The sequence below is a fragment of the Lampetra planeri genome, chromosome 63 (assembly GCF_965212315.1).
Source record: "Lampetra planeri chromosome 63, kcLamPlan1.2.h2, whole genome shotgun sequence".
Classification (NCBI taxonomy): domain Eukaryota; kingdom Metazoa; phylum Chordata; class Hyperoartia; order Petromyzontiformes; family Petromyzontidae; genus Lampetra; species Lampetra planeri.
The window spans coordinates 2,026,665-2,044,355 of NC_136169.1; the positions used below are offsets into that span (position 1 = coordinate 2,026,665).

The window sequence follows — 17,691 nt, forward strand, 5'->3', positions numbered from 1 at the left end:
GCTTAAAGAAATAATTTAATTTGTACTCGTTCAAAAAAAATGTTTCCTTACATCAACATTGTGGTGTTTGTGTCTGTACCGTGACCCATGCGGATACCCGACACACGGCTGGAAATAACGGAACCCATTGGAACGACAAGACCGATTCACTTCCGAAAGGAGGAATTGCAGCGATGCACCCCCTGACGCAATCACCTGGGGCTCATCAACCCACCTCGGTGTTGAACTTCTTTCGCACCGTGCTAATTCGGAGATAAAGTTGGTCTTGGTGGCTGAAACGACGGGTCGAGAGATGGCCCGACGCTTTTGAAACGGGAACGGTCCAGGCTAAAAGTGTCGGAGAGACCCTGACTCCATCAGAAGATGTGAAGACTGCCCCCACTTGGACTGGACTTCTCCTGAAGCCGATGAGTATGGTTGGCTACGTGCGGTGCAAAAGAAGTTCAATACACACACACAACCCTGTCCCAAGCGTCAGGGGGCCACTCAAGGAAAGGTACATCATCGCCACCATCAACACCATCATCATCATCGCCACCAACAACATCGCCACCATCAACAACATCATCATCACCATCAACAACATCGCCACCATCAACACCATCATCATCATCGCCACCATCAACATCATCATCGCCACCATCAACACCATCATCGCCACCATCAACACCATCAACACCATCATCATCAATACCATCATCACCGCCACCGTCAACACCATCATCGCCACCATCAACATCATCAACACCATCATCAACACCACTATCATCGCCACCATCAACATCATCATCGCCACCATCAACATCATCGCCACCATCGCCACCATCACCGCCATCATCGCCACCGTCACCGCCATCAACATCATCAACATCACAATCAACATCATCATCGCCACCATCAACATCATCATCGCCACCATCAACATCACCACCATCATGTATGTATGTTAAACTTATTTCGCACTGTACATAGCCAACCGTTTTAATCAGAGGTGCGGGGGGACGGACACAAAACTAAACACACAAAGCAGTTCTAAAGAGTTTTCAATCTAGATTATTTCAAAATGCATAGCTCCAGTGGTTTCCTGATATCGGAAGGAAGAGCGTTCCAGACGGTCGCAGAAGCGCATCTGAAAGCGCCACGCGACCATGCGGTGACCACCGTCTTTGTTCGATGGCCAGCAGCCAAAAGCCGCTGCTGCTGCTGCTGAGAGGTTCATGGTTTATCCTCCTTGACGACATCAGCGAGGCACCGTGGTTCATTTGTGGCCAGCACTTTGTAATGAGTGCGACCTCGTAAAGTGTTTTATTAAAGCCACCGTACGGACAAGCAGCTGTCGTGGAACTATTCCAAGACGTTTCACCGCTTGAACCGGCACATTTCTTTTTTGACGGCTTTTACAGGCCGAGGCCTTAGCAAGGAGCCTGCCATCGACCTCGGGGACGCGAGCCACCGTACGGACAAGCAGCTGTCATGGAACTATTCCAAGGCCACTGGACGTTTCACCGCTTGAACCGGCACATTTCTTTTTTGACGGCTTCTACAGGCCGAGGCCTTGGCAAGGAGCCTGGACATCGACCTCGGGAACGCTCACCCCGCACGTGGCCCGTAGTTCCATGGCGCGCCGTCGTTTCCCCCGGCCTCTCAGTGGCGGGCGGCGGCAATGCCACCACGCTTCCCTTCGCCCTCCCTCGCCTCCCCCCCTCGCCGTGCAGTACAACGCAGAACGAGAGCGGGGGGGGTGGGGCTGGCTCAGCTGCCGTAGAGAGGGTGCGAGTCGCACTTTAGCCACGCAATTGCCCGCCGAGACGCGGACAAAGCAGTCGCGTGCGGGCGATCGATCGAGTCGCGTGAGATCCGGTCGCACGGACGGCCGCTCAGATGCGACACCCGGATTAAATTGACAACCCCCGCCGTGTGTGTGTTGCTCCCCGCGCGCCTCGTGCTCCATTCTCTTTTCCTCGCAATTTAAACTCGCGAGAAGGGCGTCCGCGCGCTGCTGTCGCGGCGTCGACCGAAGCCACCGCAAAAGCGAGCCGCCTACACGTTGAGCCGCTGCCTCAGCAGCCTCGCGATCTCCCTCACCACGTCCGGGTGAGCGACGCACTCCAGCAGCGTGTCCGTATCCACGGCAACGTCCCCGCCGGCACCCCCGGCAACAACCCCCTGGCTCTCGCGCACTGCGGGTTCCTCCTCGTCGGAGGTTGGGGAGTCGGAACCGGGATCCGACGGGACGAGGAAAGCGCCGCACGGCATGCTGGGAGCGCCGCCCCCCTCGTGACCTTCCGACGGAGATTCGCCCCCCGTAGTCTGGCTGTGGCGATCGCCGTGGCAGCTGCAGCAGCTGCCGAGCGTCGACGCGTCGGCCTTGCGCTTCTTCGCTGGGCGGGAGCCGCCCTGGCGCTGGGGGACGGCTTCCGACCGCGAGGAGCCGGGCAGAGCTCGGAGAGCCGCGTTGAGGTAGCGGAGGTTCGTCTCGTAGCTGACGTCGTCATCCTAGAAGGACGGGCGGAGAGGGGGGAGGGGAGAGAGAGTTTTGCGGGTTAGTATCTCAACTTTAACTTACTCGACCCCGTGTCACGTGACTCCCACGCAATGAGACCTATAAATTATTTTGTATTTCCCCCCCTGCGCCCTCCCGCCCCCCCCCCCCCGATTTATTCCGACTCTACGATCGGCGTCACGAGGCGTGGAGTCCGCGCTGCGCTGCGAGATTTCTCAGGATGCTGGCGTCACGGGAGAACGTCCCGCTGAAGCGGGCGGCGGAGAGCCGCGTCCTACATCCCTTCTTGAAGCGACCTCTTGATCCACGCAGCAGCAGTACGACACTTAAAACCGTTTACTTCTTCTAATTCTCAGGGTTATGGGTAAAGGGGTTAAAGGTCATGGTTCAGGTCAGGGGAATGACCTCGGAGGGATTGAGCCAGCGAGCGGGGTTATCTACTTTAGGGTTATAGTTAATGAGGTTAAGGTCATGGCTCAGGTCAGGGGTCAGGGTCGTGACCTCGGAGGGGTTGAGCCAGCGGGCCAGGTTGTCGGGGTGAGGCTGGGTCTTGACGGCGCAGACGACGATCCGCGCCAGGGCCTCCTGCAGGCGAGCCTCGTGGTCCGACTCCTACGGTCACAACAGCCATCAGCGACAAACAGTCAACAACAATGACAATGTACGGCAATCAGAGGTCGCAAACGGGTTTTGATTCCTTACCCGTACCCGGCCGCACCAGGGTCGCAAACGGGTACTTGTACCCGTACCCTACCCGTACCCTGCCGGGTATCGGGTAGGGTACGGGTACCCGATTGCGACCTCTGGGATGAAGCCATGTTGCAGGCGCGGGTGGGTTGATTCTAGGAACTTGAATTGTGAGAAGAGACAAGACGTTGGGAAATGAGTGACAAACGGTGACTCACCAGTGACTCACGGCCTACCCGTACCCGGCCGCACCAGGGTCGCAAACAGGTACCTGTACCCGTACCCGGCCGGTAGGGTACGGGTATCGGGTACCCGGTTGCGACCTCTGACGACAATGAAAACAACAGAAAGAACAATAACTACACAACAATACAAATAAAGAACAATGCACTATTTATGTACGTTGGACTTCTTTTGCGCCGTGTGTAGCCACCGTGCTAAGACAATGACAATTCACAACAATAATAAAGAACATTAACAATACACAATGACAATAGGTGCCTTCCATAAATGACGTCACGCGATTTTGGACGATTTTTGACCCCCCCTCCCCCCCCAAAAAATAAAACATGCTTCAAATGGCTTTAAACTATTGTCATTGTAGTGTGTATTTAATGTGGCGCTGCACTCTGATGTTGTAGGAGAAAACATTTATCAAAAAGTCTATTTAATTAAGTAGAACGTGTTGTCTACATTTACAGTTGCGCATTTTGATGTGACGTCACATTTCTCAACCCCCACCCCCCCCAGGTGCGTGACGTCATTTATGGACGGCCCCTAAATAACAATGACTACAAAATCACAATAAAGAACAATGACAATGCACAACAACAGTAAACAACAATGGCAACAAACAACAATAACAGTAAAGAACAATGACAATACACAACAACAGTAAACAACAATGGCAATAAACAACAATAACAGTAAAGAACAATGACAATACACAACAACAGTAAACAACAATGGCAACAAACAACAATAACAGTATAGAACAATGACAATACACAATAAGAACAATACACAACAGGTCCCGCCATAAAGTTCCATTGTCGCCAGACGCATCGGCAGCGGTGGCCACGTGCCCACACTTGACCCCGCCGCACGCGCGGACCTGCCGATCGGCCAAACTGCTGTGTACCCGTTGCTGCCGAGTGGACAGAGGCGATGGCGAGGCGGGCGGGGAGGGGGCGGTTTAAGAAACCCGCACCGTCACCTGCCGCGCCGGGAGATTGAACAGAACCGGCTGTGTGGTGACCGCGTGAGCGACAGGAAGAGAGGAACTCACCAGCTCCACCCACGTGTTGGCGCTCACCGTGGCCTGGTCCAGGCTCTCCACGTAGTGCCACCAGAGGGGCGGCACAAACAGGATCTGTGCCAACAGGTAGCCGGAGAGCACGCAAACCACTCATCCCACCACTCCTCCCACAAAGACGCTCACCTCATCAGTCTCACGCAACCACTCATCCCACCACTCCTCCCACAAAACCACTCATCCTACCACTCCTCCCACAAAGACGCTCACCTCGTCAGTCTCACGCAACCACTCCTCCCACCACTCCTCCCACCACTCCTCCCACCCCCCCTCCCACCCCACCCACCCCCCCTCCCACCCCACCCACCCCCCCTCCCACCCCACCCACCCCCCCCTCCCTTCCACACCCCCTCCCGCCCCCCTCCCGCCCACCCACCCAACCCCCTTCCTACCCCTCCCACCCCCCCACCCCCCCTCCCACCCCTCCCACCCCCCCTCCCACCCCTCCCACCCCCCACCCCCCCCACCCCTCCCACCCGCCCCTCCCACCCCCCCCCACCCCCCACCCACCCCGGTACCTGGCCAGGCAGCAGCGTGATGCGGTGGCGGTGTGCCCGGCTCAGCCGGCGTGAGCACTGCTGGCCGGGGCTTAGCGGGTGCACGCTTAGCGGGTGCACGCGGCTGAAGACGCTCGACTCCTCGTAGGGGACTCGCGTCGGCTGCAGGAGCGGCGAGTCGCCCGGGGGAAACAGGTGCCAGCGCTTCCTGCGTGGCACAACAACAACAACAAACAAAGATCCACCGTGATAATTGGTTTTTTACCCTTTTATCTGGCAAAAAAACTGACACCTTTTTTACAAGGAGTCATGTTTGCATAGACCACAATACCTGCAGCCATAATGCAAACAAAAAACACAACTTTGATAATATGTGCACTGTCCTTGAAGTTGATTGGTCCACACCCGAGACAGCTTTCCTTAGAGCCTAGTCTCACATGGCGTTGGACCAGATGACGCCAAAAGGTGCACAACTCAAAGGCAATGCACCATCAGAGTATGAGAGCTCGGGGTAAGCATTTATACCATTGGTACCTCATTTGCCAGTAAAAAATTATGATAATTGGTTTTTTACCCTTTTATCTGCCAACAAAACTGACACCTTTTTTACAAGGAGTCATGTTTGCATAGACCACAATACCTGCAGCCGTAATGCAAACAAAAAACATAACTCTGATCATGTATGCACTGTCCTTGAAGTTGCGCCTTTTGGCGTCATCTGGTCCAACCCATGTGAGACTAGGCTCTAAGGAAAGCTGTCTCGGGTGTGGACCAATCAACTTCAAGGACAGTGCACACATTATCAAAGTTGTGTTTTTTGTTTGCATTATGACTGCAGGTATTGTGGTCTATGCAAACATGACTCCTTGTAAAAAAAGGTGTCAGTTTTGTTGCCAGATAAATGGGTAAAAAACCAATTATCATATTTTTTACTGGCAAATGAGGTTCCAATGGTGAAAGATCCACCAGTGCAGCCTTGACAGACCGCTGGGGCAAGTGGTGTTAGCGAGCGCGTAAAGAAGGCCGGCACGGCACACGAGGGGGGGGGGGGGTGATGTGGCCAGCGCCACGCCCGTACAGCCGCTTCAATATGGCAAGTAGTTTTTTGTATATTTGTGTTTCTCCCTTGTGATGGGACTTTGTGGGATGAGCGTTGAGATGTTTAAGGGGCACGGGGTGACCAATAAGGTCTGCATTGGCCTGTAATAAGGTCGGCACTGATAAGGGGTTGACAGGTGTGTAATTGTGGTAATGTAGCGTATAATAGTGTAGTGTATTGTAATGTCAATCCATATGGTTTATCCATACTCTTGTACAGTTTTCCGGTCCATACGGCATAACAGCCGTTTCAATACGGACAACAAAAATGTGTTTGTGTCCATTTGTTTGTGTTTCTCCCTGGTGATGGCACTTTGTAGGATGAACGTTGAGATGTATAAGGGGGCACGGGGCGACCAATACGTTCTGAATTGGTCTGTAATGAGGTCGGCACTGTATGAGAACGGAGCGGCGCCACTCCGCTCACCGCCCGTAGATCTGCAGCACGAGGTTGAAGCCGTAGGTGTCAAAGTGACAGGGCGTGTTGGCTCCCTCGCTGCCCAGCCACAGCGTGCTGTCGGCTCCGCACCGCCCCAGGAAGCCCAGCTCCTCCCAGCGCAGCCCCTGAAAGTAACCGCCACCCGCCACCCCCCACAACGATCAGAGATGATGCTGGGACGATCCGTTAAGGCCACTAACCCTTCGCCGTTCCAAGACGTCTGCAAGTTGTAGGGTGTGGGCGGGTGGGTGTCCCGTTCACCGCCGAATAATTTTATTTAGAGAGGCGTAGTAGCGCCGCTGTGTTTAAAGACGTCGTCACTCGCCGCAGAAAACCGTAGCAACACGACCGCCGCGATGCTGTACGATGACGATTGCTTGTGTTGCGATCGAAACGTCGTGATCTATTATTTTTCTACCGACGTGACTTTACCGAAAGAACCAAAGATATTCTTATTCTTGGGTCTTTCGGTAAAGTCACGTAGATAGGTTCAAAGGCTTTACCGAAAGACCCAAGAAAATGAATTCCTGCAGTCACGAAAGCTTTAAGTCCGGAGTCAGGATAGTGAGAGGATAGCAGAGTCTAAGTGGGGGAGATGGAGTGGTTACCGCACACGGGGCGTGCGGAGGTCAGTGAAGGGAAGTCGGGGAGTTCGGAACGAAGGGTGTGTGTGTGTTTAGTGTAGAGTGAGGAACATCCACACTGGAAGCAAGGTAAATAAAGTGACATAGGTGGAAAGTTAAGACTGTGTGAGTACAACACTACAATAGTAAGGTTCAAATTCTCAAATAACTTTTTCAAAAAGATTTCAAAATGTCACATTTTTTTGACAAAGCGTCGGTCAATATATCATCGGCAATCGGTGGATTAGAACCTCTTTAAAAATCGGTGTCAGCATCGGCATCGGTCGGGGCTCTACCGGAGCGCCCCTCCTTGTCCGCGGCATTCGTTACCAAAATTCTAACGTCCCTATTTTTAGGTTTTTTCGGTAAAGTCACGTAGGTAAAAAAATTTTAATTAATAAAAGTAAAATAAAAATCACGACGTTTCGGAGGCAACACAAGCCTCCGTCTTTAGGTGGAACCGTCACAGCACGATAGCTGTATCAAGACGGAGGCTTGTGTTGCCTCCGAAACGTCGTGATTTTTATTTTACTTTTATTAATTACAATTTTTTACCTACGTGACTTTACCGAAAAAACCTAAGAAAATGAATCCTTGCAGTCACGAAAGCTTCAAATCTAGAATCTAACATCCCTCTTAGGTTATCGGGTCCCTTCCCCCCGGCTCCGGCTCGCTCGTTACCTTGAGCAAGTCGGGGTGGTCCCGGAAGAGCAGCGCCATGTGCATGTAGTCGGCGTAGAGCCACGAGTCGCGGCGCGACACTCCACGCAGCGCGCCAACGTCCGCCGCTCGTCTCGCCCCTGTGGCAGCCACCCCATCGTCGCCCACCCCCCCTTGGTTCGCCCCTTCGCTCATCCCATCGTCGCCCTTCCCTTCGTTCACCCCATCGTTCATCCCATCGTTCATCCCATCGTTCATCCCATTGTTCGCCCCTTCGTTCACCCCTTCGTTCATCCCATCGTCGCTGGCCACTTTGTTAACCCCCTTGTCGCCCACCCCTTCGTTCATCCCATCGTTCATCCCATCGTCGCCCTTCCCTTCGTTCACCCCCTTGTCGCCCACCCCTTCTTTCCCCCCATCGTCACCCACCCGTTCGTTCACCCCATCGTTCATCCCATCGTCGCCCTTCCCTTCGTTCACCCCTTCGTTCATCCCATCGTCGCCCACCCCTTCTTTCCCCCCATTGTCGCCTACCCGTTCGTTCACCCGTTCGTTCACCCCATCGTCATCCCCATCGTCGTCCCCCGCCTTCACCCCTTCGTCGTCCCCTTCAGCGTCGACCCACGCGACAAACTCCGCCACCGTGGCGAGGACGTGACCGCACTCCGTCTCGAACTCGGGCTCCATCTCCGCCGCCGACTCGGCAGGGCGCCGCTTGGGCCCGACGCGGAACATGAGCCGGCGCTCGCCCATCATGTCCGCCAGTGCCGCGGGGCTCCAGCCCATAGCCGGCCAAGAGCGGGCGAGGCCGGAAAACACGGCCGGGCGGCGCAACCGGAGGCGGTGACGGAGGTTCCCCGGTGGCGCCTTTCCGAACAGCGCCTCGTGGAGGGAGGCTGTCGCCAGCGGCGCGGCTGCATCGGCTGCATCGGCGCCGGCGGTGGCGTCTGCGAAGTCGCAAATCGGGAACGAGAGGGCGAGCGAGCGAGCGCCACGTGTTTTATTGGAGCGTATAAGAAAGCAGTTTCTGGTGTGGAACAATCAGTTGCAAAGACAACGGATGCATATACAGCGAGGGAAAAAAGTATTTGATCCCCTGCTGATTTTGTACGTTTGCCCACTGACAAAGAAATGATCAGTCTATAATTTGAATGGTAGGTTTATTTGAACAGTGAGAGACAGAATAACAACAAAAATCCAGAAAAACGCATGTCAAAAATGTTATGAATTGATTTGCATTTTAATGAGGGAAATAAGTATTTGACCCCTCTGCAAAACATGATTTAGTACTTGGTAGTAAAACCCTTGTTGACAATCACAGAGGTCAGACGTTTTTTGTAGTTGGTCACCAGGTTTGCACACATCTCTGGAGGGATTTTGTCTCTCACTGTTCAAATAAACCTACCATTAAAATTATAGACTCATCATTTCTTTGTCAGTGGGCAAACGTACAAAATCAGCAGGGGATCAAATACTTTTTTCCCTCGCTGTATATTATCGGAGCGTGTTTTTTTGTTGGCATGTTCACCACGAGTACCGTGTGGTTAATGCAGACAGGATTCCTTGAAAGCGGATTCAGTTTGGTGTTCGTGTAATAATAGTCTCCGACGGCGGTGAAACTTTACTCATTCTTTCTTTATTAAAGCTTCTGGTTACAACCGACTTCTCCCTCCCTCTCGCGGATGGCGTATTGTTCTCCGCGAGCTGCGTTCACCCACTCTCGGCTTCGCCGCTGGCTGGCGGCGTGCCGGGAGCGGGCGGTGGCTGGCTGGACGAGCCGCCAAGTGGTCGATGGAGATGACTGACGGGGCAGCAGCAGCAACGTGTAGCTCCGTCTTGAATCTTCAATCACCGACCTCGAACGTAACGCTGCTCCCGCTTATATTCCGTTTGCGGGGCTAAGCTTGGGGGGGGCGGAGGAGGGGGGGGGGGGTTCTGATGTGCCCGTGGAAAAAGGGGCACGGCGTTCAGAGCGCAACGCGGGACAGGCACACGCGGCTCTCCTCCAGCTCCAAGCGGCAAAATCGGCGCTGCCGGGCGAACGCCCGTCTCATGTCGGCGCGCCACTCTTCCACCAGCGGCGCCAGCGCCTCCGCCAGCCGCACGGGGACGCTGAACGAGCAGAGGGTGTGCCGGAGACCCGCGCCGCCGTCTGCCCCACCGCCTCCTCGGTCGGGCACCCGCAGCTCGGCGACGGCGCGGTGGACCGCCAACGGCTCGCCGTCCAGCGCGCTGCCCGTGCCGTCGGCGGGGTCGTCGCAGCGGAACCAGTAGCACACCGGGTAGCCCAGCAGCAGCCCGTACACGGTGCACAGGTTCCAGCCGGCAGAGAGCTCGTCCGGGATCGCCAGGAGGTCGTAGACGTCGCCCTCACCACCCGCGTCTTCGCCCCGCGTCTCCTCGTCTTCGCCCCGTGCCGCGTCGTAACGTTTCCCCGCCCCGCCGTCGCTCGACGCTTCCCCCGTCAATTTCCCGACGTCGCTTCCCGAGTCGCCGTTCTCCCTCCCGTCACCGTCGTCTTCCCGCTCCCCGCCTCCTGCCCCGTCCCCTCCGTCCCGCTCCTCCGTTTCTCCGCCTCGTCCCGCTCCCCGGCGGCGTCGGTTCCGCTCGCGAGCCTCCAGCGCGTCGCACAGCGCCCGCACGTCGCCGCTCAGGGTCTCCAGCTGCCGCGAGTCCAGCGGCGCCGGCGGCCTCCCCGCCGTCACGTCAACGACGCCGGGGAGGCCGCGCGCGAGCCGCCGCCTCAGCGACGCGGCCGCCGCCCCCGCCGACCCCACCACCAGGGGCCGCCCGCTCAGCTCGACGACGGCGAGGCATCCCGGCGGCAGGTGGCCCAGGGCCGCTAGGCCCCGGGCGAAGGCCAGCACGCGCGCGGCGCTCGCCGCCGACGCGTCGTACACGAGGCACGGCTTGAGGCCGAGGAGCACGGCCGCCAGGTCGCTCGCCACTCCGCGCGCCGTCCCCGACGACGACCCGGACGGCCCCGCCAGGCGACCTAGCGTCGCCCGCGCCAGCGCACGCAGCCGGGGCCCTACTGATGGGGTCGCGACCTCGTCTGGTGACAGTTGGGGGGGTGGGGAGGAAATCGGACAGGGAAGGAGGGCGAGGGAGGACGGGAGGACGGGGCGATCAGGAAGGTGACCCCCAGTGCTGCCCACCAAGCCCGCAAGGTCCCACAAGGCCCGGTTCGATCCGTCGCAAGTCAAAGTTCAAAGTGGCTTTGGGCGGGGCGCTCGTGGTACTGGTGGGCGGTGCCCTTGGTGGAAACTCCACCTTCCCATGTTGGGGGCCACTTCTCTCTTTTGAACCACTGTTGACTTCGCCAATAAAGTGGTATTTTATCCACCCCCGAGGGATGATGGAGCCGAGTTAACCCCCAACTTGGATTTGAACTCGCAGCCTCCGAGTAAAACCCCAACAACCACCCAGCTCTACCAACCAACACCGACTGGAGGGGTCAAGTATGGCCACAACAGCAAATCTCTTTGATCCGCACGGCGTGGGAAGGCGCTCGTGCAGCAGTGGATTTGGCAAAGGCGCTGTACAATAGTATTTATATTGCGGATATATTAGTTTGTCCAGTGCAATTAGCGGATTGTAATTTGTCATCAAAGAAAGATACTTGCCGGGCCTTTAGGCTGGAGAGCAAGAATAGAATATTGAGCATTACCTACCACATCCAGGCTCTCTGCTCAAACGAGCACCGGGCGATTATCATCTCGGTAGGCGACACTGAACCAGGACTGTGGAAATTCCACATTACGACTGCGGCGGTGGTGGGGGGCCCAGTTTAGCCGAGGAGAACCACCATTGACAAGCCACACCAAAACCCGCCAAGTTGCTTGGTCGGGAGTGATGTTAAATCACTCTTCAACACACCGGTGGGCTAAAGTGGTGAACTATTTGTCTTTTGTAAACGTGACACATTTTTTACTGTTTGGCAGTGTCGGGGTGGTGGAGGGTTACGACACATTTATAAATAACGCGATCTGACCCAAAAACGTTTATCATGAAAAATTCTCCCTCGTTATTCGCTACGAGGGATACGTTCCAAGCGCGCGCATACGTACGTACAATTAATATTGATTCTGGCTCCGTGTCTTTGACGCGGCCATTGTGGGCCTCTTGGGAGAAACAAGGCAGCCCCGTGTGTTTTTGAAAGGCCGAGACAAACCTGTCCACGCAAATTCTGCGCAAGGAGGAGGGGTTATAGCGGGTCTGAGGGACGTCCCTTGGGGCTGAAATCCTAACGCCAAAGATTCCCCTTCAAAGCCGAACTGCAACACCCCAACCCGGTCCAGCTCTTGATGTAGAAGTCAACGTAAAGCAGAGGAGGTAGATTGATGATCCAGCACTCGCATAGGCGGTCGTAGTTCACCTTGCTGTCATTTTGATATCGCGACGACCGTGGTTGCCGTTCCCACAGACTTCGCTCATCGATTTGCCCTCCAGCCATCTGTCGGACGTTTGTCTCTCGCACTGTTCGGCAGCGGAGGCGCTTTCAGATGCGCTGCTCCCGCGGCCGTCTGGAACGCTCTCTTCCTCCCGGATATTAGGTAGCCACTGGGAACTGTGGCACTTTTAAATCATAGCCCAGATTGACGAAACTTCACGTGTGTCGAGTTTGTGTTGTCACCTTCCCCCCGCAACCTACGATTAGCGCGGTTGGCTACGTACGGTGAGAAAGAAGTTCAACATACATACATAGACTCACAGAGACCTATAGACTCACACAGAGACCTATAGACTCACACAGAGACCTATAGACTCACACAGAGACCTATAGACTCACACAGAGACCTATAAACTCACATGCGTCAGGCCGTGTGGCGTCGCGGGCGGTTGGGCAGGAGATTAGCACGAGTTAAGCCCATAGATAACCATCTTTTTTTTCTTTACCTTCAAATCTAGAGTCAGCACCACGGACAGCAACTGGCGGTTGAGAAAAAACCGCCACTTTTTTCAAATGTTCTTGCTGTGGATTTCACACCTGATGATGATTGCTTGTGTTGCAATCGAAACGTCGTGAGAATTTTATCGTTTTCTTTTTATTATTTTATTATTTCCCTTCTACGTGACTTTACCGAAAGAACCAAGAATATGAACCCCTGCAGTCACGAAAGAAGCTTTAAATCGAAATGTTGTTTTAGTTTTAGTGGGTAAGGCCCCACTGAGCTGCTACATAGCACTCTGTCAGATGCAACATTGCTTCTATCGCAAATGATCGCAGCTCAACGGAGTGGGCTTATTATTATTCATCCTCAAAGCGTCGACATTTATAGCAGCAGCAGCAGGCAAGTACTTGACTCTTAAACGCACATTGATTATAAATGTGGAGGAAAAACCCGGAGGGATATCCACGCGGCCACGGGGAGAGATCGAGAGAGACGCAAACTCCAAATACACAGCAGCAGGCGTCAGTGTCGGGATCGAACCCACGACCTCCTGCACACCAGGCGAGGTCGTCAACATCTCCTAGCCACCGTGATGATGATGAGAGAGACACGCAAACTCCAAATACACAGCAGCAGGCGTCAGTGTCGGGATCGAACCCACGACCTCCTGCACACCAGGCGAGGTCGTCAACATCTCCTAGCCACCGTGATGATGATGAGAGAGACACGCAAACTCCAAATATACAGCAGCAGGCGTCAGGGTAGGGATCGAACCCACGACCTCCTGTACACCAGGCGAGGTAGCTAACATCTCCTAGCCACCGTGATGATGAGAGAAAGAGTCAAGACGTTGGCAGAACGTACACGCGTGGTCACGACAGAGTCAAGACGTTGTCAAGACGTAGCAAGACGTTGGCAGAACGTACCCGCGTGGTCGCCAATGGACGTCGCCATTGCTGCACGGAGGTATACACACCAAGGACCCCCCCCCGCCAGCACCAGGACCCCGTCCGGGGCTGTCCTCGGATATCGCCTGTCCTCGGATATCGCCTGCCCTCGGATATCGCCTGATGGGAATACCGAATCGATTAATTATTAGACGAACACAGATTTTTTTTTCAAATATATATTTTTCAACCATGGATTAGCGCGTATAAGAATATACTTTTCTATATGTATTAAAAAAAATTGTTACGCAAAAATAAATGTTTATTATTATTGGGTGAGTCACAATCCACGCCACTCCCCCCCCCCCCACTCGCCCAGATGATTCGACAACATTCTAGATTTGAAGCTTTCGTGACTGCAAGGATTCATACTCTTAGGTTTTTTCGGTAAAGTCACGTAGGTAAAAAAATAATAATAATAAAATAATATTAATAAATAGAAATAACTCAAAATTTCGATTTAAAGCTTTCGTGACTGCAGGGATTCATCTTCTTGGTTCTTTCGGTAAGGTCACGTAGAAGGGAAATAATAAAATAATAAACATAAAACATAATAAAATTAAATGAGTATCCACCTGAGGACGGCTGCTTGCGTTGTGGCCGAAACGTCGTGAGAATTATTTTATTATGTTTTATTTTTATTATTTTATTATTTCCCTTCTACGTGACTTTACCGAAAGAACCAAGAAGAAGAAAATAACTCAATGAAATCACGACGTTTCGGAGGCGACACAAGCTTCCTTCATCAGGTGGAACCGTCACAGCTAAATTTAGCTGTTGCCTCCGAAACGTCGTGATTTAATTGAGTTATATTCATTAATTATTATTCATTTTCTTATTGTTATTTTACCTACGTGACTTTACCGAAAACACCTAAGAGTATGATTCGACTACAATTTTATATCTGGTGTGGACCAATCAGTTTCAAAGACAATGCATTTTCCTATCAGAGTACTTTTTTTTTACATTATGACCACAAGTATTCTTGGTTCTTTCGGTGAAGTCACGTAGAAGGGAAGTAATAAAATAATAAAAATAAAACATAATAAAACAATTCTCACGACGTTTCGGCCACAACGCAAGCAGCCGTCCTCAGGCGAAGAATGAAACACCACCAAGCTTGGAGCGTATATTTAAGCTGGGTTAGAGGGGGGGAGGTGGGAAGAAGAGCGCCTAGACAAATTAATTTGCATATCAAGAGGAATTCAGCATATGGAAAATGCGTAGGAGGTGGGCTGGGGGGGTTCCAAATCAATACTATGCCCGTGCATTATGCAGGATTAGCAGCATCAAAGGGGGGGGGGGGAGGGGGGGTAGCATTAACAAAGGAAAGGAATGTTAATAGTATGTAGCTGCAGTTACTAAACAACCACGTAAAAAAACTAAAGTATAAACTGCATAACAAACTAAAGTATAAACTACATAGCATCATCAGTATACGAACTATATTCTACAATAAGCTGAGTTACTAACAGTAAGTAATACATACAAAATTCTACGTTGTAAAAAATTATATAATATGCTTCCATCTAAACTTTATTCTCTTACATCACACGCGTCTATACCGTACTATATACTGCCATAGACAAACCCAACATTAAATTACATACTGTATTGCTATAAACCACCCTATACCTTATACATTTTAATATAACACTATGTATTATTCTACCCACCCTAATGTGTATCGAAATGGTGTATTACGTCCTTCCAGTGATTGCTAAGCCAGAATCCATCTTCTCGGTTAAAATTGTCTCTGTGTTTGTATATGTGGATCGCTTCATGAACGAATCTCTCATGATAGCCAGATGGCTTGCAGAGAACCTCTGTCTTGGAAAAGTCAATGTCATGTGAGCCCACTGAGTTGTAACAGTGATCTGCCACGGCTGAGGTGTTTGTCCTACCGTGTTTCAGGTCAGCTTTATGTTCACGGATGCGGTCCGAGACATGTCGTTTGGTTTCCCCAATGTAACTGCTACCACAGAGGCAACTTAGTTTGTAGACACCAGGGTACTGTATGTCTGGAACCACATCTTTTACAGACGGTACCAGATCACGGATTTTATGTACTGTGTTGAATCGGACCTGGATCTTGTGTTTAATCAGGATTTTGGAGATCTTTTTTGTGACCCCAGCAATGTAGGGTAAGGTGATGGTCTTGAAAGGCTCCTCAACAGGATCCTTCTTGATGGTTGGAGTGATGGCTTTGCGGATTGTGTAGTCGGAGTAACCATTAGCCTTAAGAGCTTGGCGTACGTGTTTGAGTTCACTGGAAATGTGTTCATGGTCGGAGATGCATTGGGCTCTATGATATAGAGTCTTGATGAGGGAATTCTTCTGGGATGGATGGTGGTGGGAATCCGGTTTTAGATAAGCATCCGTATGGGTGGTTTTCCTGTAGACAGAGTGGCTCATTGAACCATCAGGTCTCCTTTTGATTAGGACATCCAAAAAGGGTAGCTTGCCATCATTTTCGACTTCCATGGTGAATCTGATGGCTGGGTGGATGGAATTGATGTGGTCGAGAAATTGGTCTAGAGCAGGCCGGCTATGTGGCCAGACAATTTTAACCGAGAAGATGGATTCTGGCTTAGCAATCACTGGAAGGACGTAATAAACCATTTCGATACACATTAGGGTGGGTAGAATAATACATAGTGTTATATTAAAATGTATAAGGTATAGGGTGGTTTATAGCAATACAGTATGTAATTTAATGTTGGGTTTGTCTATGGCAGTATATAGTACGGTATAGACGCGTGTGATGTAAGAGAATAAAGTTTAGATGGAAGCATATTATATAATATTTTACAACGTAGAATTTTGTATGTATTACTTACTGTTAGTAACTCAGCTTATTGTAGAATATAGTACGTATACTGATGATGCTATGTAGTTTATACTTTAGTTTGTTATGCAGTTTATACTTTAGTTTTTTTACGTGGTTGTTTAGTAACTGCAGCTACATACTATTAACATTCCTTTCCTTTGTTAATGCTACCCCCCTCCCCCCCCCCTTTGATGCTGCTAATCCTGCATAATGCACGGGCATAGTATTGATTTGGAACCCCCCCAGCCCACCTCCTACGCATTTTCCATATGCTGAATTCCTCTTGATATGCAAATTAATTTGTCTAGGCGCTCTTCTTCCCACCTCCCCCCCTCTAACCCAGCTTAAATATACGCTCCAAGCTTGGTGGTGTTTCATTCTTCGCCTGAGGACGGCTGCTTGCGTTGTGGCCGAAACGTCGTGAGAATTGTTTTATTATGTTTTATTTTTATTATTTTATTATTTCCCTTCTACGTGACTTTACCGAAAGAACCAAGAATATGAATCCCTGCAGTCACGAAAGCTTTAAATCGAAAAATGACCACAAGTATCGTGGTTAATGCAGACCTGATTCCTTGTAAAAGGTTTCAGTTTGGCGTTTTAACATCTTAACACCCGTTTTGTTTTCATATTCTTAGGTTTTTTTCGGTAAAGTCACGTAGGTAAAAAAATAAAATAAATAAAAATAAAATTTATTTATATAAAATATTTATATAAAATTTTAATTATATTAAAAAAAAAATCACGACGTTTCCGAAACGTCGTGATTTTTATTTTATTTTTTATTTAACTTTTATTAATTATAATGTTTTACCTACGTGACTTTACCGAAAAACCCTAAGAATATGAATCCTTGCAGTCACGAAAGCTTCAAATCTAGAATTAATACCTGTTTTGTTGCCAGAAAAAAAGGGGGAAATCTATTCTCATTAAAAAATATATAATCGAGACGTAAATTCGCTCCAATAATCAATGATCGGATCGGTAGCGAGCCACGGTGGCTATGAGATGTTAACTACCTCGCCTGGTATGAAGGAGGTCGTGGGTTCAATCCGGGGGGAGGGGTAGTGGGGGGGTGGTGCGTCTTATAATCCGGTAACCAGAGCCGATTCCTGTTTGGGAATCGATTCCACCGCAAATCGATTTCTTTGAACGGGAAACGACGTCAGTCGCGTCGAATCGAATTCGTGACTCACG

At 51.4% G+C, this 17,691-nt stretch overlaps 2 protein-coding genes across 2 annotated transcripts; both read right to left on the minus strand.

Annotated features, from left to right (window-relative positions):
* Window positions 1–2: 2 nt before the first annotated feature.
* On the minus strand, window positions 3–13,747 carry HSPBAP1 (HSPB1 associated protein 1). The gene is made up of 7 exons (XM_078619449.1): window positions 13,644–13,747; window positions 7,844–8,769; window positions 6,528–6,664; window positions 5,024–5,210; window positions 4,479–4,562; window positions 3,005–3,115; window positions 3–2,496 (listed from the first exon to the last, which is right to left on the minus strand). Exons 1-7 carry the CDS (start codon window positions 13,669–13,671, stop codon window positions 2,041–2,043), a joined length of 1,929 nt encoding a protein of 642 aa, XP_078475575.1. The 5' UTR covers window positions 13,672–13,747; the 3' UTR covers window positions 3–2,040.
* On the minus strand, window positions 8,969–12,026 carry C63H1orf74 (chromosome 63 C1orf74 homolog; the record flags this gene model as incomplete). Its single annotated transcript, XM_078619648.1, has 2 exons — window positions 8,969–10,877; window positions 11,897–12,026. Coding segments are annotated over 2 exons (1,218 nt in total), but the record flags the coding sequence as incomplete, so codon positions are not given.
* Window positions 13,748–17,691: the final 3,944 nt, after the last annotated feature.

Bases quoted from the DNA above. Each gene is read 5' to 3' on its own strand.
- HSPBAP1 (XM_078619449.1), bottom strand. From the start codon at position 13,671: ATGGCGACGTCCATTGGCGACCACGCGG. The intron at 8,770-13,643 runs GTACGTTCTGCC...GCGACTTCGCAG, and splicing joins GTCCATTGGCGACCACGCGG to ACGCCACCGCCGGCGCCGAT. The intron at 6,665-7,843 runs GTAACGAGCGAG...GGTTACTTTCAG, and splicing joins ACCACCCCGACTTGCTCAAG to GGGCTGCGCTGGGAGGAGCT.